The sequence below is a fragment of the Malus domestica genome, chromosome 10, assembly GCF_042453785.1.
Source record: "Malus domestica chromosome 10, GDT2T_hap1".
Taxonomy (NCBI): Eukaryota; Viridiplantae; Streptophyta; class Magnoliopsida; order Rosales; family Rosaceae; genus Malus; species Malus domestica.
In genome coordinates, this window is record NC_091670.1 from 538,337 (window position 1) to 562,460 (window position 24,124).

Below are 24,124 nucleotides of genomic sequence, written 5' to 3' on the forward strand. Positions count from 1 at the left end.
TTGTGAACAATCTAATGATATTTCTCTTCAGAGGTCCTAGGTTCGATTCTCACTAAATGTGAATTTCAACCACATTATTGCTAGCCCATTGTGAGGGCCACTTAGCACTACAGTCTAGTGGTATTCCTCTTCACTTGTAAGTAAGAGATTTTATGTTCGATTCTCGCCAAAGGCGAAGTTGAATCACCTTATTGCTAGCTCATTATAAGACTAAGCTCACCCCTTATTCGTATGGATAAATATTGTTTATTAAAAAAAAATCAGCAAAATTGTTTTGGGCCAAATAAATATCAGCGATGTCTGTTTGGGCTCGGTTAAGTGAGGGGATGTATCAGGCGACCAGAACCTTGTTCTTCGTCTCAACTTTCCCTCCAAAAATCGGCGATTTCTAAATTGCAATCTTCACTTCACAGTTGATGATTGACATACTCTCGCTCTCTGTGAGCTAAAGCTGTAAAGAGAGAAGGAAAGTACAGAAGAAGAAGAAAAAGATGAAGAAGAAGAAGAAGAAATGGAGGAATACTTGCAGTACATGAAGAAATTGCGCTTTCAGATGAACGGTGCATTTCCATTTCCAATCCATCTCTTTTCAATTGGTTAATATTTCCTTTATTTTTAATTAATTACGCAAATTAATTGATTTTTTTTAATTCAAAAAAATTATAGATGCGGAAGATCAAGCTGCGAAGGTCTCAGTGGAAGAGCAAATGCAATTGACCACCATTCAGACATTGGAGAACGATCTCAATTCTGGTTCTCCTGTTTGGATCAAAACTAGAACTTTGGGCTCAGGAAAGGGGCTGGCCCAAAAGGATGCCTAAAGGAAGAGTCGGCCTAAGCCCAGCCAAAACCCAGAAAGCAGAAAAAGGGCTTTTTTGACTTGGTGCAGCTCATGAAGATCACTTGCTCACCTACCCAAAGGCCAAGTGGTATAGACTGACTAGCTATACAGTCCATAAAGTACTTTATAATGGCAGGACAAGTAAAATAGCTGATGAGTCACTGCCTCTCAAGTTGCATTCGGGCAAGGCTGCTGCCACAAGAGGCCAAGCTGAGTTGTCTATAAAAGAAGAAAGAGAAATCAGGAATAAGGACACTCAATCAAACAAACAAATGCAAGCACAAACTCTGCTCAAAGCCAGATTTGCCTTCAAAACAAAGTTGTAGTCAGCCCAAGCCTTCATCCCTCTCGGGACAAGCCTTCACTCAAACCTTTGTAATAACTCTGCTACCCTGTTCAACCTTGCTGTAGTATCGATTTCTCTTTGTAAACTCCTCTCCTTACCTCTATCTAAAGCTCTCAGACCCTTGATAAGCCACAAAGATAGGGACCTGCAAGACGACCAGGCTTGCCTGACAAGGTTAAACCTTGCCCGACCTTCTTTGTTTTTGTCTTTTCATTCATTAGCCTAGCAATATGTTGTATACTTCCAGCTGTATTCAAGTTATTTCTAGTAAGATGACTATTAAAAGAATCTCTCAGTACTTGGATCCGATTTGAATATATCTTCATTGTTCAAACCAGATCTAAGTTCTAAACCCTCGGGCATGTAAATTTGATCAGTTGAAAGTCCTTGGCCTCAAGGCATAAAAAAGAACCTTATGTGGACTTAACTCATCCACGATAGTCCTTGATAAACAAGAAGTCCGAAGTTACTTGGGGCGCAAGTAATCGACCTACCCCTTAGTTTTATTTCTATTATATTGTGATTATCATAGAACGCTTAAGCATGTAATGGATTCTGATGGGAAGCTTCAAGGCCTACACCTAAGGCCCTACAAAGGCACCTATTTGGATTCATTCCGTTCCGTGGTCTAGTACGTTTGAGTATAAAGAACGAATTCTGATGGGAAGCCTCAAGGCCTACACCTAAGGCCCCACAAAGGCACCTATTTGGGTTTGTTCTATCTCTCAGATTCGAGTAATCAGAAGTATAATAGTTGTAAGACTCCTGCAATCAATGGAACAAATATTATGTGTTCGAGCACTGGTTTAGTTATTGATGGGAAGCCTCAAGGCCTACACCTAAGGCCCCCACAAAGGCACCTGTTATAACTAACATGGTTTCTCAGGCACATATATATATATATATATACAACTAAAACTCGACATCCATTTTACATCTGCCATGCTAAAGATGGCAGTGGCACGCCTGAGTACTTAGAAGTTAACCTTGATTGTGAGCCTCAAGGCCTACAACTAAGGCCCCACAAAGGCACCTCTCAAAGTTAACGCTGTCCTTCTCTTCCAGCTTTGCCTGATGAGTCTTGCCCGACAAGCCTTGCCTGACGAGTCTTGCCCGACGAGCCTTGCCCGACAAAGCCCGATAGCAGCCCTCAACCGGCGCCAACCTCCCAGGGAGCTGTGTGCTCGTCGGCCATGAAACGTTCCCGACGAAAATTCCTGACGCGAACATAGTTTTGGCACGCCCGGTGGGATTATATACCCTTTGATCTTGCTTGTCCAAAAAGAAAAGCCACAAAATTGGCAAAAAGAATCCGAATGAGGGTTTCTCTCAACCTTTTCTTCTACAAATGGCAGATCAAGCAGGAAATCCTTCTTCCCCATCAGGACGAGTGGTCCTAGAAAGCCCAACTTCATCTGAGAGATCGGAAGGAAAGGGAACTAGTGAAGAACTACAAGCTACTATGATCCAAGTACTAAAAAGCATGGAAAGAATCTCCTTGGAAACCAAGGGAGAAGTGAGTAGACTTTGTACATTAACAGGGAATCTATAGAGAATACTTGATCTGGAGTTTTCTACTCCAAAAGGGGCTCAGGGAAGTGGGATGAGCCAAGTTACCATGAGAAGTGAACCAATCATTCCCTTATTCCCACTATTAGAAGAAGAAAAGGATAGAGGAAAGAATAAAGTAGTTCCTGAAGGGAGTCAACCTGTGATAGAGCCAGTTCTGGAGAAAGAGCTTCCCAGCTTCCCATTATTATCATTTAATAATAGGAGGCAGAGCGAGCAAGAGAGAACGAAGTACAGAATGCCTGTAATGATAGGGGAGACTAGCAGAAAGGAAGGCACCACTACTTCAGATAAACCTCCACCTTACAAGCCACCCCCGTTGGCTAATAAGGGAGAGGGAACTAACTGGAGGAAGCCCGAACCGAGGAGAGAAGCAGGTGCGGGCAACGACCGGAGCCCAAAGATCGAATCTGCTCTCATCGGTCATGATGATAATTCAGCTACTCAGCAGCTGAGGGAATAATTGGCTGAGCTAAGAAGGACAGTAACTCAAAATGCTCAACCGCGGGCTCGCCCAGTGTTCAGGGTCACTTACCAAAAGCCTTATCCTGAATATATTGACGAGCTAAATCCATTCCATCTCAACTTCAAGATGCCTGCATTCCTAACGTTCACAGGTGAAGACAGTAGCGTGTCCTCCAGAGACCACATTTTCAAATTCTCCAATCATTGTGTGGCATATGAGGACAACCCAAATTACAAATTGAGATTGTTTGGGAATTCATTGGTGGGTTTAGCATCTCAGTGGTACTCTCTATTACCCCCTAACTCTATTGCCAACTAGGGGCAAATGGAGATGGCTTTCCACGAACAATTTTACAGAATAGAGCCAGAATTGACTATCAATGACCTTGTTGAAGTCAAACAATACGATCATGAATCTACTGAGGACTTCATGATGAGGTTTAGAAAAATAAGGATGAGATGCCAATTCCCCTTCAACCAAGCGCAACTCATATCAATTGCTCAAAGGGCTCTGAAATTACCTTTAAGGAAGAGATTTTATGATACACAATTCAACGAGCTGCAAGAATTGGTAATTGCTGCCACTAAGTATGAGAGGCTGTTGCAAGAAGAGCAACAAGTGAAGCACACTTCCAAGGTTCCTCCCTTCTACAAAAACAAAGCTGCAATTCATCGTGTGGAAGTAGGAGAAACCAGGCCAGAGCATGAGGGTGGCCATGATGAAGAAGACATTGACGTATGTGCCGCTGAAATGACCACACCTTTCAAACCACTGACTGTAAAAGGGCTGGTCCAACCTGTCAAAGATCAGAAGATCGTAATGAACGATGGTGGTTTCGTCCCCATGAAACCACCCAAGTACCAGAGTTATTCGTTCGATCTGACCAAGGCACCTGAGATCTATGAAGAACTGGTGCGGGCAAGAGTAATTTTACCCGACAGTACTAAAAAGATGCCCAAACCAGAAGAACTCAGAGGGAAGAAGTATTGTAAGCTACACTATACTTTCAACCATTCCATAGTCAACTGTGTCCAGTTTAGAGATTGGATACAAGACCTGATAGTGAAGGGAAAGCTGTTACTTGACAAGCCCCAAGCCAGTATGATGGTGGATACAAACCCTTTCCAGGAGGCTCCTATCAATATGATCAACCTCATTTAAAAAGAAGAGCCAGGGTCACCAGTTGGTACAACAGAAGAAAGAAAAGATCCCAGGTTGTCCCAACACCCCTGCATGAATAAAAGTACCATGAAGGGGACCAAGGAATCAAGATTAGGCCCTAAGATTGGTGCTGACGAGGGAAGTAGAAGAAAGAAGAAAGTAAACAAGGGGGGAAAGAGTTGCCCGAAGTCAATTCAAACAGTACCAAGAGCAGAGCAGGGGACAAAACACATTTTCATTCCAATAAGAAAAGGGTTACAAATCATCCTATTCTAAAAAATTAACATCTTTACTCAGGGTAACTATTCGAGAATGATATGTCTGCATAATGGCAAATATCCTACTAGGTTCGGCCAAAACAGTATGGCTATTTACAAGTTGGGACCTAGTATGCTCTAACTCCGAGTTTAACTTCTCTACTCCCTCAATTTGGTTTTCAAGGGTATCCAGAAGAGTTTCTTGTTCAGCTTTAAGAGCAACCAGTTGTTCCTCCAGCTTTTGGATTTCAGAAGTAACAACTCTAACCCTTTCTTTTGTCTGCAAGCTTTCATCCATCAACCGATCAACTTGAGCGGAGGTGCTTGACTCTTTCTCCATAAAGCATCTTGCCCGATTAGCTTGTCTGTCAGCTCTCTGGTATTGCTCTCTAAGAGCCTTTAAATTCTCAAAGAAAGAGAGAAAGGAATCGTGCTGATGTTTTGATAGCCGACCAGTTTTGAAAGACTCAATTGTGACCTTTTCTAAGTCACAAAGAGCCTTGAGGCTGAATGATGCAGTGTAGTCATTCCTCGCCCATTCTTGGAAGACTCGTTGTTGCTCTGAAGAACTGGAGGTTTCTGAAGAATGTCTTGAAGATTTCAACCTCGTCTCAAGCCGCCCGAGTGCTTCAAAAAGTTTGGGCAACTTAGCAGGGTTTGAGGATGGAAAAGGAGGAGGATCCTGCACTGCAGCTTCCTCTAATGGAGCAATGCCCACTGGGGGGCAATCTCTGTCTGCCTGATCTTCTCAATTCCAGAAGGGGGAATCTCTGTACCTCCAGAAGATAAATGAGGACGAGAGCGCTTTGACTTACGGACCAAACGAGGGGGGAAGTCTCTTTCAGGACTTGCTGCGAAAAGCCAAAAGGACCAGGTCAAGACAAGAATACAGTTTGAGGCAAAAAGAGGCTTTGGAAAGAAGAAATGTACCTGACTTAGCCCTAGGGTTTCACCAGGAAGAGTACTAAATCCTCGTTGAGGGGAAGACTTTCCACCACCAGCAAGAGAAGAAGGAGGTTCATCAATATCAACTATCGGGCAAGCAGGCACCCGTGAGACTATTACCTTTGAGGTTACAGGAATCTCAGGGACTATGGGTTCATTATCTGATACCACTGATGGAGGGGGTGGCTCATATACTGGATAAGGCTGCAGAAAACGTGAGTAGGAGTTAATTTGGAAGCAATATACAGGAATTCAATTCGGGAATAATGGCTCACCAAGTTACTGCCCTCATCCACGAAGTGCAACATAACTCCTGTAGAAGGATCAAACTGAGAGGAATGAGTTGCATCCAGGGCAGGAGAAGAAATCACAAACTTCAGAGGAGGGCCATGACTAGGCAAGGAGGCAGATGCCCCAGCCTAAATACAGATAGAAGAAGAAGAAAGATTCAGGCATTAAGTCCAGAAACTATAGAGTTACCTAAGGGTTGAAAAAGGAAGAAAAGGTACCTCTGAAGGGTTGACCTGATGAGGAGAAAGGCTGGTTTCTCGGGCAAGTGATGGGGAGGCCTCGGGCGGAAGAAGCTTTTCCTCTCTTGCAGCCTGATTCGAATAATCAGATTTTGAGTTCTGTGAAAGCAAGAAGGGGTGTACAGATAAAAAATATAAATCATACCTCGAGTTCTTTAAGGGCGGTATTTTGCAGTTCTTCAGCCTTTTTGTGCATGGCAGCTCTTAACGGTTCCTCCTTAGAAGCAATGATTGGTCTCTTAGATGCTTGAGGTCCTGTTTTTCGAGGAAAACAAGAAGCAATTAGATAAAGGAGAAAGGTAGCAGTTTGGTAAAGAAGAACAGAAACTTACTTGAAGATTGTTGCTTCTTTCTGCCTGCCTCGAGGACTGGAGCAGATGGGGCTGATGACTTAGAAGGAGCGACAGTTCTTGCTCTCTTACTCTTTCTAGTAAGAGTTGGTCGTGTGGTTTTGGGTAGAAGTGCAGGATCAGGATCTGAAGCCTCGATCACAGCCGCTTTCTTTCGCTTGGGTGCTTTAATAATTGCCTCGGGTGTTTCTTCAGCTCCTGAATTTCCAAAGGATTCCGAAACATCCACACCTTCCCCAGCTTCTCGTCTTTCAGCCTCTGTTGTAGCTCCATGGAGAACTGCAGCATCAGCTGAGTCATCCTCGGACTCAATGGTTTCTGATTCAACATCCACTAGGGCTGCAGGGTCAAGCAAAAGTAAGGTTAGAAGGATTTCAGAAGGGAAACAGAATCAGGTTAAAAAGAGAAGTACCTATCAGAAGTGACCGATTCTTCTCTTGGATCATCTCCTTCCAATTTTCAAGCTCGCCCGAGCCGGGGTATGACTTAAGAGAAAGTTGACTGAAAAGGCGGTCATGAGTCTCTTTCAAATCTCCTCCATACTTCTTGGTCCATCTGTCTTTCCACCAAGAAGAGAAGAGCAAAGTACATTCAAAGTTGAGGATGATGGACTTTCGGGAAGCCTGACTCATTACGTCAAGACTGCGTCGGGCAGCTCGGAAGATCACCTCAGAGGGAGTTGGTAGTCAAAATGAAGTGCCACAATGGATAGAATCGAAGAACGGGACGAGAATAGCCTGCCTGAATCCTAACTGCCTGCTGCAAAAGTTAGGATGATACACCTTCAAACCTCGGTCATATCTATTACCCCGAACTCCCCAGCCCAGGTCTCTCGGTTGAATGCAGCTAATGAATTTCTCCCTGCAAGAGGGGGTAGCATCTTCACCAGGAGCATCTTGAAAGACTTGGTCAGAAAACCAAGGGTATCTCCTCAAGACCGACGCACCCCATTCTAAATCTGATCGAGTCCTACAAACTTTGAAGAAGTAGAAGCAGGCAAAGGTGGAGTGATCTATAGGGGCAACTTCAACCAAGATTCGGGCAGGGGCCACACCCTCTGGGAACTCCAAATTGGCAGCCCGAAACTCTGGGAAGTACCATTGAAGCCAGGTTTGTATCATCCAGATAGGCCCATTCAGGTTGGTCTCAAATGGCTCGCCTTGAGTCATTTCGAAAAGGAGATGATAAAGATGAGAAATGAGGAATGAGCCTGTAGCTACATCATTGAAATTATGAAGAGCTTCTACTAAGGGGATCCATTCAACCCTCACCCCTTTAGACTTGTTGGGGAAGATATGTTTGTTAAGCCAGTATAAGAGGAAATACATGTGTTCTTGATCTTTATTAACCCGAGGAGAGCTTGCCCCAAAATTCTCCTTTACGAAAGGAATGAAGCCTTTGAAGGAGGTCCCATAACTCTTGAAAGTTGCAGAGTTATAGTTCAAAGAAAGGAAAGTAGTGGATGAACCTGAGCTTCCAGTGGTAGAGGAAGGAACCAAGTCTTGTGTGACGTCCACTATCCTGCCTGATGGCCTTAACCCGAAGACCTGGGCCATGTCAAGAATGGTTGGTGACATGGGGCCCATGCGGAAGTCGAAAGTATTCGTGCCCGAATTCCAGAAAAGGAGGGCAGAAGCAAGCAATTCGGGCTTGGGAGTAATGGAAATTTTCGAGAGCATGATTAATTCGTAAATACCATTACTCATCCATTTCTTCTTAAATGTGGGCTCTAATTCATCAATCCACTGAGCCCAAGCAGGATCGTTCATTAGAGGAAAGCCTCGATGGTATGACGACCATTTGGATGAAGATATGCCCGACCTAGCCAAAAAGGGATTCGGGGAAAACCAATTATCCCTGGGCATGTTGCTTTCTACCACTGAAAGGACCCGAGAGATCCATGCGGGACCCAATGATTGTGCCCCATGCACCTCAAAGAAGAGATCGGAATGCAAACCTGCCCGAGGGCGATGCAGCCCGTTGAGTAGACCACGCAGAGTGGCGATTCCTTCGCCAGATACGTAGGATGGTTGGGTTGATGAAGTTTGAGAGGGGGATACCAAAGAAGATGACGATGGTGAAAGATATCGAGCAAAAAAGTGAAAAAAAATCTGAAAGATTTAAGAGAAGAGAAATAGCTGGGAGAATTAGGAATTTTTTAAATTATAGAGGGATTTCTTGCCGTGAACATAGGGGATTGGAGGGTTCGAATGCAAGGGATTTGTGGGTTTTAATAAGGAGCTTTTCAATCAATATTGGCGCCTGGAATTCTAGGCTAAATATCAATTGAAGGGGGCACTGTTTGGATCAAAACTAGAACTTTGGGCTCAGGAAAGGGGCTGGCCCAAAAGGATGCCTAAAGGAAGAGTCGGCCTAAGCCCAGCCAAAACCCAGAAAGCAGAAAAAGGGCTTTTCTGACTTGGTGCAGCTCATGAAAACCACTTGCTCACCTACCCAAAGGCCAAGTGGTATAGACTGACCAGCTATACAGTCCATAAAGTACTTTATAATGGCAGGACAAGTAAAATAGCTGATGAGTCACTGCATCTCAAGTTGCATTCGGGCAAGGCTGCTGCCACAAGAGGCCAAGCTGAGTTGTCTATAAAAGAAGAAAGAGAAATCAGGAATAAGGACACTCAATCAAACAAACAAATGCAAGCACAAACTCTGCTCAAAGCCAGATTTGCCTTCAAAACAAAGTTGTAGTCAGCCCAAGCCTTCATCCCTCTCGGGACAAGCCTTCACTCAAACCTTTGTAATAACTCTGCTACCCTGTTCAACCTTGCTGTAGTATCGATTTCTCTTTGTAAACTCCTCTCCTTACCTCTCTCTAAAGCTCTCAAACCCTTGATAAGCCACAAAGATAGGGACCTGCAAGACGACCAGGCTTGCCCGACAAGGTTAAACCTTGCCCGACCTTCTTTGTTTTTGTCTTTTCATTCATTAGCCTAGCAATATGTTGTATACTTCCAGCTGTATTCAAGTTATTTCTAGTAAGATGACTATTAAAAGAATCTCTCAGTAATTGGATCCGATTTGAATATATCTTCATTGTTCAAACCAGATCTAAGTTCTAAACCCTCGGGCATGTAAATTTGATCAGTTGAAAGTTCTTGGACTCAAGGCATAAAAAAGAACCTCATGTGGACTTAACCCATCCACGATAGTCCTTGATAAACAAGAAGTCCGAAGTTACTTGGGGCGCAAGTAATCGACCTACCCCTTAGTTTTATTTCTATTATATTGTGATTATCATAGAACGCTTAAGCATGTAATGGATTCTGATGGGAAGCCTCAAGGCCTACACCTAAGGCCCTACAAAGGCACCTATTTGGATTCATTCCGTTCCGTGGTCTAGAACGTTTGAATATAAAGAACGAATTCTGATGGGAAGCCTCAAGGCCTACACCTAAGGCCCCACAAAGGCACCTATTTGGGTTCGTTCTATCTTTCGGATTCGAGTAATCAGAAGTATAATAGTTGTAAGACTCCTGCAATCAATGGAACAAATATTATGTGTTCGAGCACTGGTTTAGTTATTGATGGGAAGCCTCAAGGCCTACACCTAAGGCCCCCACAAAGGCACCTGTTATAACTAACATGGTTTCTCAGGCATATATATATATATATATATATATATATATATATATATATATATACAACTAAAACTCGACATCCATTTTACATCTGCCATGCTAAAGATGGCAGTGGCACGCCTGAGTACTTAGAAGTTAACCTTGATTGTGAGCCTCAAGGCCTACAACTAAGGCCCCACAAAGACACCTCTCAAAGTTAACGCTGTCCTTCTCTTCCAGCCTTGCCTGACGAGTCTTGCCCGACAAGCCTTGCCTGACGAGTCTTGCCCGATGAGCCTTGCCCGACAAAGCCCGACAGTGAAGCAGAAGCTCGACAGCAGCCCTCAACCGGCGCCAACCTCCCGGGGAGCTGTGTGCTCGTCGGCTAGGAAACGTCCCCGACGGAAATTCCTGACGCGAACATCTTCTTTCCTTCTTCTTCACATTTATATTTCGTGCTTATTTGACTCAATTTCTCGAAAAACAAACTTAATTCTGCACATTTCAGCTTACTTACGTATTTTTAAATTATTATTTTGATTCTGTTTTTGAATAACTTATTACTCCTAAAATCAATCCATAATTCGTGAAACAAGTAATCAAACAAGTTTTCATTTTATTCAAATAACATACTATTTAAAAAAAAATCAACTTCTCATGCATAACTATTAACTATAATTTTTTAATTGGAAGCACACTAGAAAATTTGTGCACATGACCTTGATGAATATCACCGGTCCTATTTTTATAATGTATGTTCTCAATTTGTGTATCTGTGCAGGGAGTGTGATCAATCTTTAATTTCGTGTTTTAAATTAATGAGTGCAAAATTCTGATTCATTTCCCTTCAATCTAATACCTGTATTTTTTCTCATATGGCGCAACATCGAATTATGTTCCCCAGCTTCCTACTACAGTTGACTCATTTTGAGTGTAAATTTAAATCTAATTATGTGAAGAAAATGCCAGCAATTTATAAAGGACATTCAAACTGTTGAATCAGGTCTACCTTGATTCTTTACTGAAACTGGCTACTCTATGGTTCTCAGACATACGAGGAGTGAGATTTAGGCATGAGATTCATTTGATTGGTTGGACCTGTGTTCAACTTGTTTGAATATTGTAGTTATTCAAGGGTTGCTTTTGATTATTTATAAGTCCTTTACAACATTTCTAGCAATTAATTGTATTGAGTTCCAGATGTTTTAGTCATTAAAGTTTTCCTTTTAATTTGTAGTTAGTTGGGAAATTAGAATTCCAGCATTTTCCATTTGAACATTTCGAGCAATTTAATGCATTGAGTTCCAGATTTGAAACTATATTCTAAGTTGCCATTTGTTCTTCAGTAATTTGTTGCCTTTTACACTTTTGAACTGTGCCTCGTTTTTATTGCAGCAATATCTGAAACAAAACGATTATTGGAAGAGCAGATGAAAAATTCGAAGGGTCAAGTATGCTTGCTAAGTTTGGAAAAGCAGAGAAAGATAGCTTCTTTGGAGTCTGATTCGTCCTCCCTTATCCTGGTAGCCTTTGTGTGTTTGTGTGGCTCTGCTGGTGCATGATAATTAAGATGAGGTTAAAACTTAAGCAATCAACTTGGCACTAAACATATGGAAGTTGTGAGGTGTGCAAATTGTTGTAATAATCAATCAATTTTCATAAAATAAACAGGGAAAAATGTAAAAACATCTTAGATCCAAGTGACAGCTGCATCATCTTTCTCGTGTCTTCTGTTTTAACTTTTGAAAAAGTCATTTTCTTCCTTATGTCTGCTGTTTAAGATGGAATTTCTAATTGCCCACCAAACACGTGGCTTAAAATTTACTTGAGATAAAACACCTTGACCTGTTTTGAGTTGCTTCACATCAATGGTATGACTATCTTCTCATCCAATAGCAGCCTGTTTGATATTACGCTTGTGTAGGTGTTCCATTAGGTCAATACCTGGACTTCGGTCATTTTTTTATTCTTAAGTTTTGTTTACGTGCTTAACTCATAATCAGAAGCCCTTTATTCTCTATAATAGTATAATGTCAGGTAGCCTTGCTTATATTCAAGTGCGTATAAGCTATGCATTTCTGTACATTTTGTTAATACCATGTAGATAAGTTTTTTAATCTATTTTCCGGCCATGCATGTCTGATTTGCTGTAAGAAGTTAAGAACGCAAGGAGCATCTAACAAGTTAAAATTCGAAGTTCCGATGTTGACATTTGTATTTTGCTGATTACACTTCATTTGTGAGTCCGAGTTATCAGTTTTGTATAAGACAAAATTTGTTTCATAAAAATATTTCTTTTGAATCTTTAATGGAATAGTAAAGGGAAGTTGAATCATAGGTAGTGCTTATCATTTCACATCCCTGACTAGTATTCATTTTTACTTTTGACGAGAAATGAATAAGTTTATCGTATGTTTAATTGCTCAAGACAATAAATATTTTGATACCTATGTAGGCTCTGGAGCTTATAGATCAAGAAAGAATCAATTTATCTTCCTAGCTTATAGAAAAGAGGTAATTCAACACGCAAGCTGATTTGATAAACATGAAGCTGATATTGAATACCAACTTATTCCCAACAATGACACACATAAATCCAGAAAAAATACTTATCAACTTTCCATGTTTGTCATAACAGCACTTACTACATTAAGGTTAGGGAGGATGTCAATGCCAAATTGCAGCAGCAACAGGTTTGATTGGAGTCACCTTCATTTATATTATGCTCTATCTTCATTGCATTTATAGGTCCCTTTTTGAATTTTGGTTAGGATTGGGTCTATTCTCACTGCACTCACATGGAACTGGGAGAGCATGGAATGGCACAACTTCATATTTTCTTTTCGTCTTTCCTTATTTACATATATGATAGCTTGTTCAATGCTGTTGAATATCTTTCGAGTTTACTGTAATATGTATGTATACAATTGCCTCACTTCTTTGACTTGATGTCTTGACTTTTTATTGAAGAAAGGGTAATGTTTGTGCAATGGAGGTGGGACTCCTATGGGTAATGAGAAGCTTAAAAAATGAAGCCCAATTCTTTGAAATCCCACTATAGTAATGGAATAGATTTTAAGGGGGAGGCAGTACTGAACCGGAACCCCATAATAACGCATGAATCTGTGTTTCCAACTGTCCACTACATGTGGCGAGTCATTTTCCCCTTTTCTTCATCAAAAGCCCCTTATATCTCCAGACTTAGGCTAAATAAAAAATTTGGATTTTTGGAGATATGAAACTCATGCATAATTATGTGATTCCTGCTGGGTCTTTTGTATCTTTCTTGCTTTGCTTTTGATATAAATTTTAAAGCAATGCGGATAGAAGTTAATTGTGTCACAGGACTGATTAGAATTTATGCAGGTTAAGGATAGATCTGGTGAGAAAAGAGGTGAGTTTCAAGGTCCATCCCTAGACTTCTTAACCATACGCTCTTCTGGGTTTGGGGTCTCTATCATCAAGTTTATGTTGTGTATTTAATAGATGGCAATGAGAGCAAATAAAATGTGATCTGTTAGCAAAGTTATTTATGCCTTCTAAAGTGAAGTCCTGAAAGAAAGCTGTGATTTAGAAACCATTGCATTGAAATTGTTACTACTTTGCAACACAGTTGAACCTAAAAGCATCATGCTGGAATTGATGGGACCTCTTTATGTGTGCTGCCTTTGCACCCTACCTTCTAAATGAAAATATGTAATAATCTTTCCGTTTAAGAAAGAAGCAAAGCCTTCCTAGCCAAAAGAAATTTATCAATTATATTATGATGGGTTTTTTGTTTTAAAGTAGCATATAAATTGCGGTCTATAAAATGGGTTGTGAACAAGCTGTGCCACTACCAAATTAGGTATTGTAAGAGCAACTGGGCTCTGTTATACGCCAGTAAGGAAAATATATCAGGCTCTATATGATGCGAGCAAGGTGTCTTGTAATGCAAGACATGCCTCTGATACATAGTAAGTATATCTTGCCAGAAAGTTTGACATGCTACGTTATTAGACAGTCAATTTGGGTGATAATTAGACAACCTAAACAATAGTCTAGGCTTGCAGTGGCCACATCACATGTGAGAGTCTGACAAGTGAAATCTCTCTCTCTCAACATGTATATGTAGGAAAACATTCTCTGGAAGGCAGTATGATATACTTTGTCGCCAGATTGTTTGAACCTTTATTTAGATGGATTCTTGTTCTATGTATGATTCAGAATGACACTCTGGCAACAGAATATTTTATACTATTTGTTGATTAGAGTGGATCATGGTTGCACAAAGTTTGCTTTGTTTGGTTTTCTGTTTTTTCTTTTTTATTTGGTATGTTCAGGCTTAAGTATTTAGCTAAAACTGACAATGTATTTTCATGAGAACCTACGGTTATGATATACAATTTGACTTGAAAGGAATCATATTAAGTTTATTCCGCATCTCACATCACATCCTGCAGAAAAAACTTTCCTTTCCTTTGTTAAATTAATGTTGCAACTATTCGACATCTCTTTGAGATCTGCTTCACAGTTTGAGTTGTGATTGTTTCTTATGCTGCTTTCTTGTACCGATTCAGACGAAGCAGGCTATTGAGCAAGTAAATTTGAGGGAAAATGATTTTAAGGTCAGTTGTTTTGCTAATACAAATAGGTTGATGTCTTTGTGGTATACATGCATGCACGGGTGCTTTCAGTCAGATGCAGATAGTAATATATAAGCACATAGGATGTTAAAGTTCCATGCTAAGATATGCTCTGGGAAGTTGGGCTCACATGATTACTTTATTTTCTACTAGTGTGTGTCCTTGGTTTTACTGTCCAGAATATGGAGTTTTGATGGATTTTGAATTGAGTGAACTAATTTTCATTTCTCTTCTCATTACAGGTGATTCCAGCCAGAGCTAAGGGAAATGGACATAAAGAGGCTGGAAGAAGAATTCAACGCTCGTCTATCAGATAAAGCTGGAGAAACTGAGTACTTGAAGACTCTGCAGGACCAAATTGTGAAACTGAAGGTAAACTGTTTATCAGGTTTTTCCTTGGTGTTTAAAGATGTACATGGTTGCTACTTAGTACTATAGTCCAGTGGTATTCCTCTTCACTTGCAAATGAGAGATCTTAGGTTCGATTCTCGCTAAAAGCGAATTTGAACCACATTATTACTAGTCTATTGTGAGGCTAGCGCACCCTCTCCCCTTAGTGTAGAAAATATCGTTTGTTAAAAAAAAAAAAAAAAAAAAAAAAAGAGGTGTACAGGTTTTTCCTTGTGCCTTGTTCCCATGGAAATTTGATGGTTTTGAAATGTAGGATAATTGAAGTACATGGTCAGTGCACATATTTTCTGGAAAGAAAATGATTTTCTTTAAAAAAGTAAAAATAAAATTTGTGTCCCCTTGCCTTGATTGAAACTATGCTTATTACAGGGAATATCTCATGTGGTAAAATGTGCTTGCGGAGTGGAATTGGACATTTGTGCATAAAAAAACTTGAAACACACGAATGGATTGGGCAAGATGGAAGTCTGGGAAACGAAATCATCAGTTGGCTAATGGCCACAGCCTAGAATACTTGGCTTGCTTTTCTGGTAACTGTTCAAACAAGAATCGAAACCAAATCTAGTACCTTTCTTGCAACAGGTTTGGTACAGTGCAAGTTGAAATTAATTTGTCATTTTGTGCATAAACGTTGGTTGAAGTTGTACAAATTTCGGTCACAAGTGAGAAGTAAATCACCTAGATAAACAGTCTATCTGCTATTTACTCGCCACATGCACGTGTCTTGAATGTCTAGTAGACAGCAGTAATGAAATTAAAAGATATAGAGGGTAGCCTGGTAGGGTGGAAACGGAAACTTGAGTTATTTTATATGTATATGCTTGCTTGCACAAAGCGAAATTACTTGCAAGTGGTTGAGATGTATATTCCCTTTATGTGTGGCACTCAGACTTTTGCTTGAGTTGTCGAAATATACTCCCCATATAGACAAGTGAAGGAGAAATAATGGAAAAAACTAAAATCCCTTGATCCCACGTGCTTCAAGTGCCGCTGAGATGTCATGGGCTTGATAGCTCTCCACAAGGGCAATGTTAGGGCTATCTTGTGGGACTACATCTTCTCTTTTGAAACTATCTTCACCGTGAATAAGCTTCTCACTGCCATACTCAACAGAACCTCTTAGAACAAGGGTCTTGTGGAGGCCGGCCAGCAGGTCTTCAATGTCTGTATCTCCTTTTTCCCCAACAAGTACAACCACTTTTGACAGATCAATGGCCCACCTGACGGAAAGATATCTACATAGGAGAACAGAAGAGTAACTTAGTAATACCTCAATATTCTGATGGCTTTCATGAGTGTAGTGTTGCATAATAATAATGTAGTAAGTGAATGAGACCCAACCTTAGTGCTTGTACTCTTGATGCAACCAGGGGTACAACATTTAACCTTGATGCTACACGAGTGTAGACAAGGTTGCATCGGAAGCCTCTCATCCGCAGCCGTTGGCGCAGGTTGTCGACCCGCCGAGTCTACAATTGATACAGCAGATCATAGAAAAAAAAAATTATGAAACTACAAATATGTCTTAAGGAACCACTTTCCATTGAGGTTAGTAGTTTTTCTACACTATAGCAAGTTTCTCACCTTGGCTCCTGGCTTCACACTATAAGAGTAGCACCTAGAGCTACTTGATCCAGCATACTCCACGATATCATCGTCAGCCCCAACTTCTAGCCTGGCAAGCCTTGGAACCATGGACCTCACATTCTCGCCAGGCCATCTGTACTCAATATGGGTTTCATAATCTGCGTCAGCTGCCAAATCCCTCCACGGGTAGTACATTTCACTCCCACTTTTGCAGACCAACGCGTCAAAATCTTCAATGTTTACTTGGCAGCCTTTAAACGCTTTGACGATATCTTGTAAGCTGGAACCAGTTAACAACACAATGCCTACTCGACCCTGGCCATAGCCTAAGCTTGCTACTTTCTTTACATTCACTACAACTTCTTGAAATACTTCGGTGCCGTCTCCGTTCCGGTCATAACAATCCATGGCTATTACAAATAGCCTCTGCCTTCTGCCAGGACCATAAGTAGCACCGACATTGCTACTGGACGAAGACATTCTAGTTATGGCTTCAATCAGTTCCCTCTGTCTAGTTGCTGTATCGAGCTCTCCATTATGCTTGAAGTCTCCTTCTACAGAGAACCTCAAAGAAAGGTCTTCCACATCTTTTAGAGAGTCACTCAATGGTTCTTCAGGAATTGGCGTGATCTGAAGGCGGGTAGTGGGGTGACGGTTTCGGGAATGTTCAACATGGGAGAGGTAGTTCCGGCAGTGTTCCGGCCACGAAAAGCGGTGGATGTTCTTTAGGCCGTTCTTTCTGCATTCAAGCCACAGGTTTTTGTCTCCTACAAGCTTTAGCAGTGCCTCTTCTATGGCTTTCTGGTCATGTGGGTCAACTAGGAGGCCGTTGTTTAGTGCCTGGTAATACAGAGTCAGCTATCTGTTAGTTCATTAGGCACAAATCAGTACTACTTATTCCACCTCTCTGATAGTTGTGAAAACCACTAATACAAGTGTGCTCCACCTCTATTTGTGGAAACAATGTGGTATAAATAACATACTTACCTTCAGAATATCCACAGGTCCTCCATTTTTGGTGGCGACCACTGGTAAACCGTAAGCAGCTGCCTGGAAACGAAACCACAAGAACATTATATACATTTTTTGCAGTGAGGAATTTAGGACAAATAATTAGCGTCTCATAAGATTCTCTGCACCAGAGGCTAGAGCCTAGAAGTGAAGCAGAAGACGGTGAAAGGCTCACCTCTATAATTGTGAGCCCGAAAGGTTCCACGAGAGCTGGGTTGATGAAAACTCCCTTCAATAAATCCCCGTAAAATGTTACCCTTAGAAATTTAAGCGTTGAAAATGACCTTGTGAAGCCAACCAGGGCTCATTTTTAAAGACATAATTGAAGCCTGTATCATACAGTATGTATGTACCTTTGTTTTTGCAGCTAGACGATATATGTCAGGTACATCTGATTGCTTGTGATGCTTAGGATAGGCCACTTGCCCATACAGATCATACTTGTCAATGAGCTTGAGCACGGTTGTAAGAACAACCGAGCTACTATTTGACATTTCTTCAATGTCATCTCTGTTGCCAAGTATTAGTGTCTTCATAAGCAACAGGTGTAACCCAGTATTAGTGTCCGGTATAAGAATATATGATCCAGTTATCGGAGATCAAAGTATGAACTGTACCAAGTTGGCTAGCTCCCGAAGAGCTCGGCATTCCCCAAAGGCCTTGAGCAAGGTAGTAACATTTTTCTTGGGGTCAGGACGAGACAATGCAAGTATAGTGGGCTTGTGAGGGTTCGTAAAAAATCGCATTACCTGCATTACAACAAACAAAATCAGCCGAAAACACTACTACAGTATCGCCATATCCTTTTTGGTATCAGCAGGCATTAACATGCCTATTGTAAGTCGGTTTTAGTTTATTTATAAGAAGATCTTCATTCACTCTTTCCCTGGAGGAACGGACATGCTATGGAGGAGATGGGAGATTGTTTCATTTTCGGTGGACGAAATGCATATACCTGTATAACCAATTGAAGGGGATGGGAATATGTGAAAGGAGAAAATAGGTGGAAGAATTTGCAACCTCAGACCATATCGGAGGCAGATGCCTTTTGCTTTGACCTCTATCAGAGCCAATCAAGGATTTGAGATCTCCATCTCCTTCGGAATCATGGGCAGTAACATAGCTGAAGTCCATGCCTGGCGGTATAACCTAAATGTTGTCATCACATAGTGATTAGTCCGTACAAGACTTTGGGAACAAAAGAATGAAATCTGAGACATGACGTTGTTAAGTCATTAATCTTTCAGTTGGAAATCCACAATCAATGACAGTGAGAAGGAGAAGAGAATGTGAAGTATTGCTTACCACCATTCTTGGCATGTATCGCCCAAGGCAACTAACTCCACGACGTCTCCTAACCCTAAGCTTCCTCTCCAACTTGAGGTCAAAGCCATCGTAGAGTCCCCATTGCTCTTCGATCTCTTGCCTAGTGCTGGTGACCACCATTTCAGCAGAATCCAATCCCAGCTCCTCACCTTCGATCCTCCTCATGATCTTGTAGGTTGCGTTGATATCCTCCTTTGTCAACCTCCCTTGTTTGAGCAATTGTTCAAACTTGTTTCGGCCTAACGAATGCCCAGTTAGCACCATTGGCACGTTCAAAGCCCCAGACAAGTGAGCAGCCACATCCCCTGCATCAGCATAGTGACCATGAATCACATAAGGCCATGTGGGTTTCCCCCCATTGACTTCTTCACCAAGAGCTCTTGCCATGTTCACAATGTGGCCGAGAGCGCCATCGACGAATTCAGGTATGTGCGGCCAAAGTGACTCTTTGGGTATGTACCTGCAGGCAGCATGCCTCAATCAAATTAATATTCACATCTGGATTTGGACTAGGTCAGTAGACACTAGGGCAGTAGGATTAAGAAAAAAAAAATAGAAGAGTATTACTTATCGCGGGGTCCACAGGGGAGGCGGACAATGTAGGCTCCACAGCTGCCACTTCCATCAGGCGGACATATGAGCATCTCATTTGGTTCACCGTAGCTGGAGTCTACCTCCGGTGAAGTAATTTGTCTCGTTAGCAGATCAACTCGGTAGACACCCTTTGTATTTGCGAGAGCACGAGCAAGTTCCACCACATACTTCACCTGAATAAAGCAGGTACCATACGTAAATCCGTATACATTTCATTAGCATTAATTTCATACATGATATTACTTCTTGATGATCTTAGTCATTTAGTGTATTATCTTTCTTAATCAGTAGATCATTGTTCTTACCTGACCGCCTGTATCGGAATCTCTTCCGAGTTCCATGTTTTCTCCACGCACCAACCCATGCACGCTACAACATGTCAAGAACAAGAAACACACTATGAAAAATTACACAAGCTGATCAAATTGTATGACACATTTTGACTTTTAACTGCATATGTAAAAATATATACGTACCTGATTAGGACAATGTAAAGATGCCTAGACTTGTTAACATCATCGGACCATACAGGCATGTCGGATTTAGTTCTTAAAATATCCTTGACACTTGGTTCTGCAGAACTCATGTCCCCTTTTTCCTTCTCGCCTTCAGACAGCTCGGAAAGGTCATCCTCCGCGTCATTGCGCCCTTGCTCCCGCTCCAGGCGTCGTTTGACTAGCCTTTGAGCGTCATCCCATGCTATCTGCACTCATTCATCCACACACCAATAAGAACCAGATTCTTTTTTTTCCTTTGTTAAGTAGCTAGCTTTAGTTGTTCACTCACCTGCTTCTTTTTACGGGCGAGGTGCCAAATGCGCCAGCACATATTCTCAAGCCTATTGCTGCTTTCGCGGGTATTCCTTGTAGCTATTACCTGCACCAAGTTTACACAACCCCACCAGAACCGTTAATTTAATACTTCTCACACTAATTAAACTTTTAAACATAAGTTAATTAGCTAGTTAGTTTCTTCTTTTTTTTCTTTTTTTTGAAATGAGTTTCTTAATTAGCTAATTAGTTTTTTTTTATCAACACTAAACAAACACACAACAACTTTTAGGACTGGACCCGAGAACATATTTACTTATATTTATGGGCGCCAAAAAGTATACAGAAAAACCATTTGTTAATCATGGGTCTACTAAACTTTGGAGAATATCAGTGTAAAACACATATGTGGCCCCCACATACCTCAAATATGTGCTCATCGCTCATCGCTCATCGCATCCCCGTCCTATTTTGGAACCATTTTTGTGAATCAGGTTCTCTCTATTTTTATTTCCACAAGTGCTTTATATCTCATTCAATTTACTAAATCGGGAGAATTATATATATATATATATATATATATATATATATATATATGTATGTATGTATGTATGTGTATATATATATGTGAAATAATTAATTCACTGCCTTTCTTCATTTCTTTGTGGAAATGCATTGTTTTGAAGGACACGTGAAAGTTTGAGGGCCACAAAAAATGAACGTTAACTAAAGTTAGCACGGGAGGGGTATGAGCTTATGAAAAGCAGCCTGAACTGCAAAACCTTGATTACTGAATTAATTAGTATTAATTTTACATAAAATTAAAAACTTAGTACCTTAACCCATGTCCTGTGGAGTTCAGACTCATCAAAGCTATTGACTACTTCTTCCACAAAGTACTTGGTCGGACTGAACAACTTCTCAGCCTTTACTTGCTCTTCAAACTTTGCAATTTTCTGCCTCCCGTCGTTCCTCTTCCTTGTGTTATTTCCTGCATCCAAAATTGCTTCTAAATAACCATTTAGCCAGTCGTTTCCCGCCATCTCCCTCCCTCCCTCCCTCCCTCTCTCCTTTCTCTCTGCTTTGAGACGGTGGACGACTAGTATTGATTCGAGCTTCTGGTATGTGAAATAAGGGACGTTTGATGGTATATATATATATATATATATATATATTTCAGTTCATGCTACTAAAAGCAATGAGAACTAAGAATAAATATACTTGTAAAGTTTAATTCTTGGAATCTTGTAACTATGCAATAAGAGAAAATAGAATACTGCATATATTGGATTACAATATATATGTATGTATAATTCTATAGAATATATATAGTTTGATGCTGTCTTGAAATATATGCTCTATAGTCTAGAGAGAGAGAGAGAGAGAGAGAGAGAGAGATGGTTTCAAAGAAACTAAAACTTTTTGAAACCATCTTGGGTAAAGAAGCAAGGCTCCTTATAAAGGCTTCGCCTTACAACTTGGCACTAATTAATTTTCAGAAAGCATATATCTACATATATGTCAATATGGATTGGGTGGATTTTGGTTCTCACATTTGCTTGCAGATGGTTCACACAAACATCCACATTTCTTTTATTATTTTCTCCTAAACACTCAAAAATCATACTAAGAAATGTTATTTAAATTTACCAAGTTAATCCGGTTTCATTTATACAATAATACATTTACATCCTCCAATCCAATTTGAATTCAAGATGGGGGTTTAGTATAAAATTGAAATTGAAAAACCAAAAGATCGAAGGAAAAGAATTTAAGGTCTAAGGATGGGACCAGGATCCTCTCCTGAGCTAAGGATGAGGATCCTCCTCATCAAGGGATGTGGGCCGTTGGATGAAAATCCAACGGCTACAATTATTATAATTTTAAAGGGACCCCCCCTGTTTGTAACCGTTGGATTTTCATCCAACGGCCCACACCAATTGATGAGGAGGATCCTCATCCTTAGCTCAGGAGAGGATCCTGGTCCCTAAGGATGGGGAGATTTTAATTTGGTGACTTATTTAACATTGAGAAGCGAAATATTACAATACCAACAAGAAGTTAGTCAAAGATCAATAGTCTATATAAGCAATTTACTTTGACGCTAACAAATTTTTGCATATACACTAGAAACCAAATGTCCATATATATGTTAGTGTATGGAGGGCGTGAAGTTAATGTCCTATATTGAAGAATTAAGCAACCTTGCGTAGAGTTTCTGTTGAATATTTAAGGCTAGTGGGTCATGGCTATGTAGAAGAAAGTATGATAAAAGATTGTTTAAAGGCATGTACATGAAAGTGGTGGATTGTCTTAGTAGTTAGGTTATTCCTCTTCAATCTACTGTGTCTCGAGTTCAAAGTCTTCTTCTCCTCCTTAGTGTAGATTAATGTAGGGTATCATTTGTACTTAAAAAGGCATGTACATTATTATGCCATTTTGTAGGCTTAATTCGCCCCCACAATTTACGTGCAACAGGGAGTTGTGATTTAGCTTTATGGATGCAATGAAGCTTGGTTAAAGTTTTGCACAGTCCTAATACAAAACCTACACAAAGATAACAAGAACACTCAAGGTTAAACCAAGAACAAAAATTGCAGAATTTTGCTCTTGGTGCTTTTGGATTTCAATGAAAAGTTGGAGAGAATTAAAAGCTTTTTCTTATAGCACTTTTATTTTATATGATTTTGTACGGAAGTAAATGAATAAAAACTCAAAATCTGTCCTCTATTTGATGAGGTTTAAGTGTCCATTTCTAAAATGTTTTAACAATCATTCCAAGCCATATACCTCTTGGTTTGCACCCTTTCAAATAAGAGGCATCACGTCATGTGGAACATGTCTATTCATATATATGAATTTGATCTATAGCTTGTCGAATATGTTTCTAAAGTGTATTTTATATTTAAATACAGGGTATCAAAGTTTAAAATCGAATGAACAAATCTTTACCTTCAGAAGGGTATATGAAGAATTTTGAATTTCAAAGCAGAACCATAGTTCGACACCTCTGACCGATCGATTAGATTAGAGAACCCCTTGTAAGTTTTTTTGTTGTTTAGCTGGTAGGTCGACTTGATTATCCGATAGCACCTGTTACTTTTCTCAAAATCCGATTTCTGCTTCACTCATTTCAAATTAGTTTTGAGGTGTGGAATCTCATCTTTTATGATATTAGAGCAAGTTTGTCCATACACAAAGCCTATCAACCACATATACCCCATGCCCTCCAGTTAAATTGTTCACATGTTAGGACTCAAAAATTCGTCACACCTGAAAGGTGGGAGAATGTCACGTTAAAATCTATAGGGAATTAAGAAACTTTGCCGGGACTTATAATGAGTTGGACTATTCCTTAAATGAGATCGTGTAAAAATGTTAGTTAACGGCCTGCTACATCGAAGATTTAAGATACATTGCATGAACTTATAATGAATTAACTACCTGTTGGCCTAAAAATTACAAAGCCTACGTGACGCACATGCTGAATAAGTATTGCGCTAACTATGTCTTTTTGGTGAATACAGGCGTGACACCTTGGGAAAAAGCGCAGTCGGGCAAGTAGAATATATATGGTGGTAGTGGTGTAGAATGAGCTGCTGACTGCTACGCCTAAGCGACTACGTCCGAGGAAGGAATACCTCTCGGCTTAGGGTTCTAGAACCTGAAAACAAGGTTGCTTAATTCACTCGAAGTTCAAAATCTTGTGCACCGGTTCAGCTGCTTTAACTATATTTGTGAGAATAAAAGTGCGCCAAAT

At 40.5% G+C, this 24,124-nt stretch overlaps 3 protein-coding genes across 3 annotated transcripts; 1 reads left to right on the forward strand and 2 right to left on the reverse strand.

Moving 5' to 3' along the window:
* Window positions 1-366: 366 nt before the first annotated feature.
* Window positions 367-15,645, forward strand: LOC108174417 (uncharacterized). The gene is made up of 8 exons (XM_070805685.1): window positions 367-560; window positions 667-753; window positions 11,436-11,594; window positions 12,496-12,554; window positions 12,641-12,733; window positions 14,600-14,647; window positions 14,918-15,037; window positions 15,446-15,645. The coding sequence occupies exons 1-8, from the start codon at window positions 512-514 to the stop codon at window positions 15,500-15,502; spliced, it is 672 nt and encodes a 223-aa protein (XP_070661786.1). The 5' UTR covers window positions 367-511; the 3' UTR covers window positions 15,503-15,645.
* LOC114827332 (uncharacterized) lies at window positions 4,604-10,463 on the reverse strand. Its single transcript, XM_070807336.1, has 7 exons — window positions 6,878-10,463; window positions 6,448-6,804; window positions 6,261-6,370; window positions 6,095-6,187; window positions 5,861-6,004; window positions 5,571-5,789; window positions 4,604-5,491 (listed from the first exon to the last, which is right to left on the reverse strand). The coding sequence occupies exons 1-7, from the start codon at window positions 7,095-7,097 to the stop codon at window positions 5,288-5,290; spliced, it is 1,347 nt and encodes a 448-aa protein (XP_070663437.1). The 5' UTR covers window positions 7,098-10,463; the 3' UTR covers window positions 4,604-5,287.
* Window positions 15,646-15,860: 215 nt separating the features above from the next.
* Window positions 15,861-21,843, reverse strand: LOC103444513 (sucrose-phosphate synthase 4). Its single transcript, XM_008383448.4, has 14 exons — window positions 21,201-21,843; window positions 20,381-20,470; window positions 20,071-20,297; window positions 19,900-19,963; window positions 19,568-19,767; window positions 18,980-19,460; window positions 18,695-18,823; window positions 18,292-18,423; window positions 18,028-18,204; window positions 17,850-17,903; window positions 17,651-17,713; window positions 16,661-17,503; window positions 16,418-16,545; window positions 15,861-16,311 (listed from the first exon to the last, which is right to left on the reverse strand). Exons 1-14 carry the CDS (start codon window positions 21,405-21,407, stop codon window positions 16,032-16,034), a joined length of 3,075 nt encoding a protein of 1,024 aa, XP_008381670.2. The 5' UTR covers window positions 21,408-21,843; the 3' UTR covers window positions 15,861-16,031.
* Window positions 21,844-24,124: the final 2,281 nt, after the last annotated feature.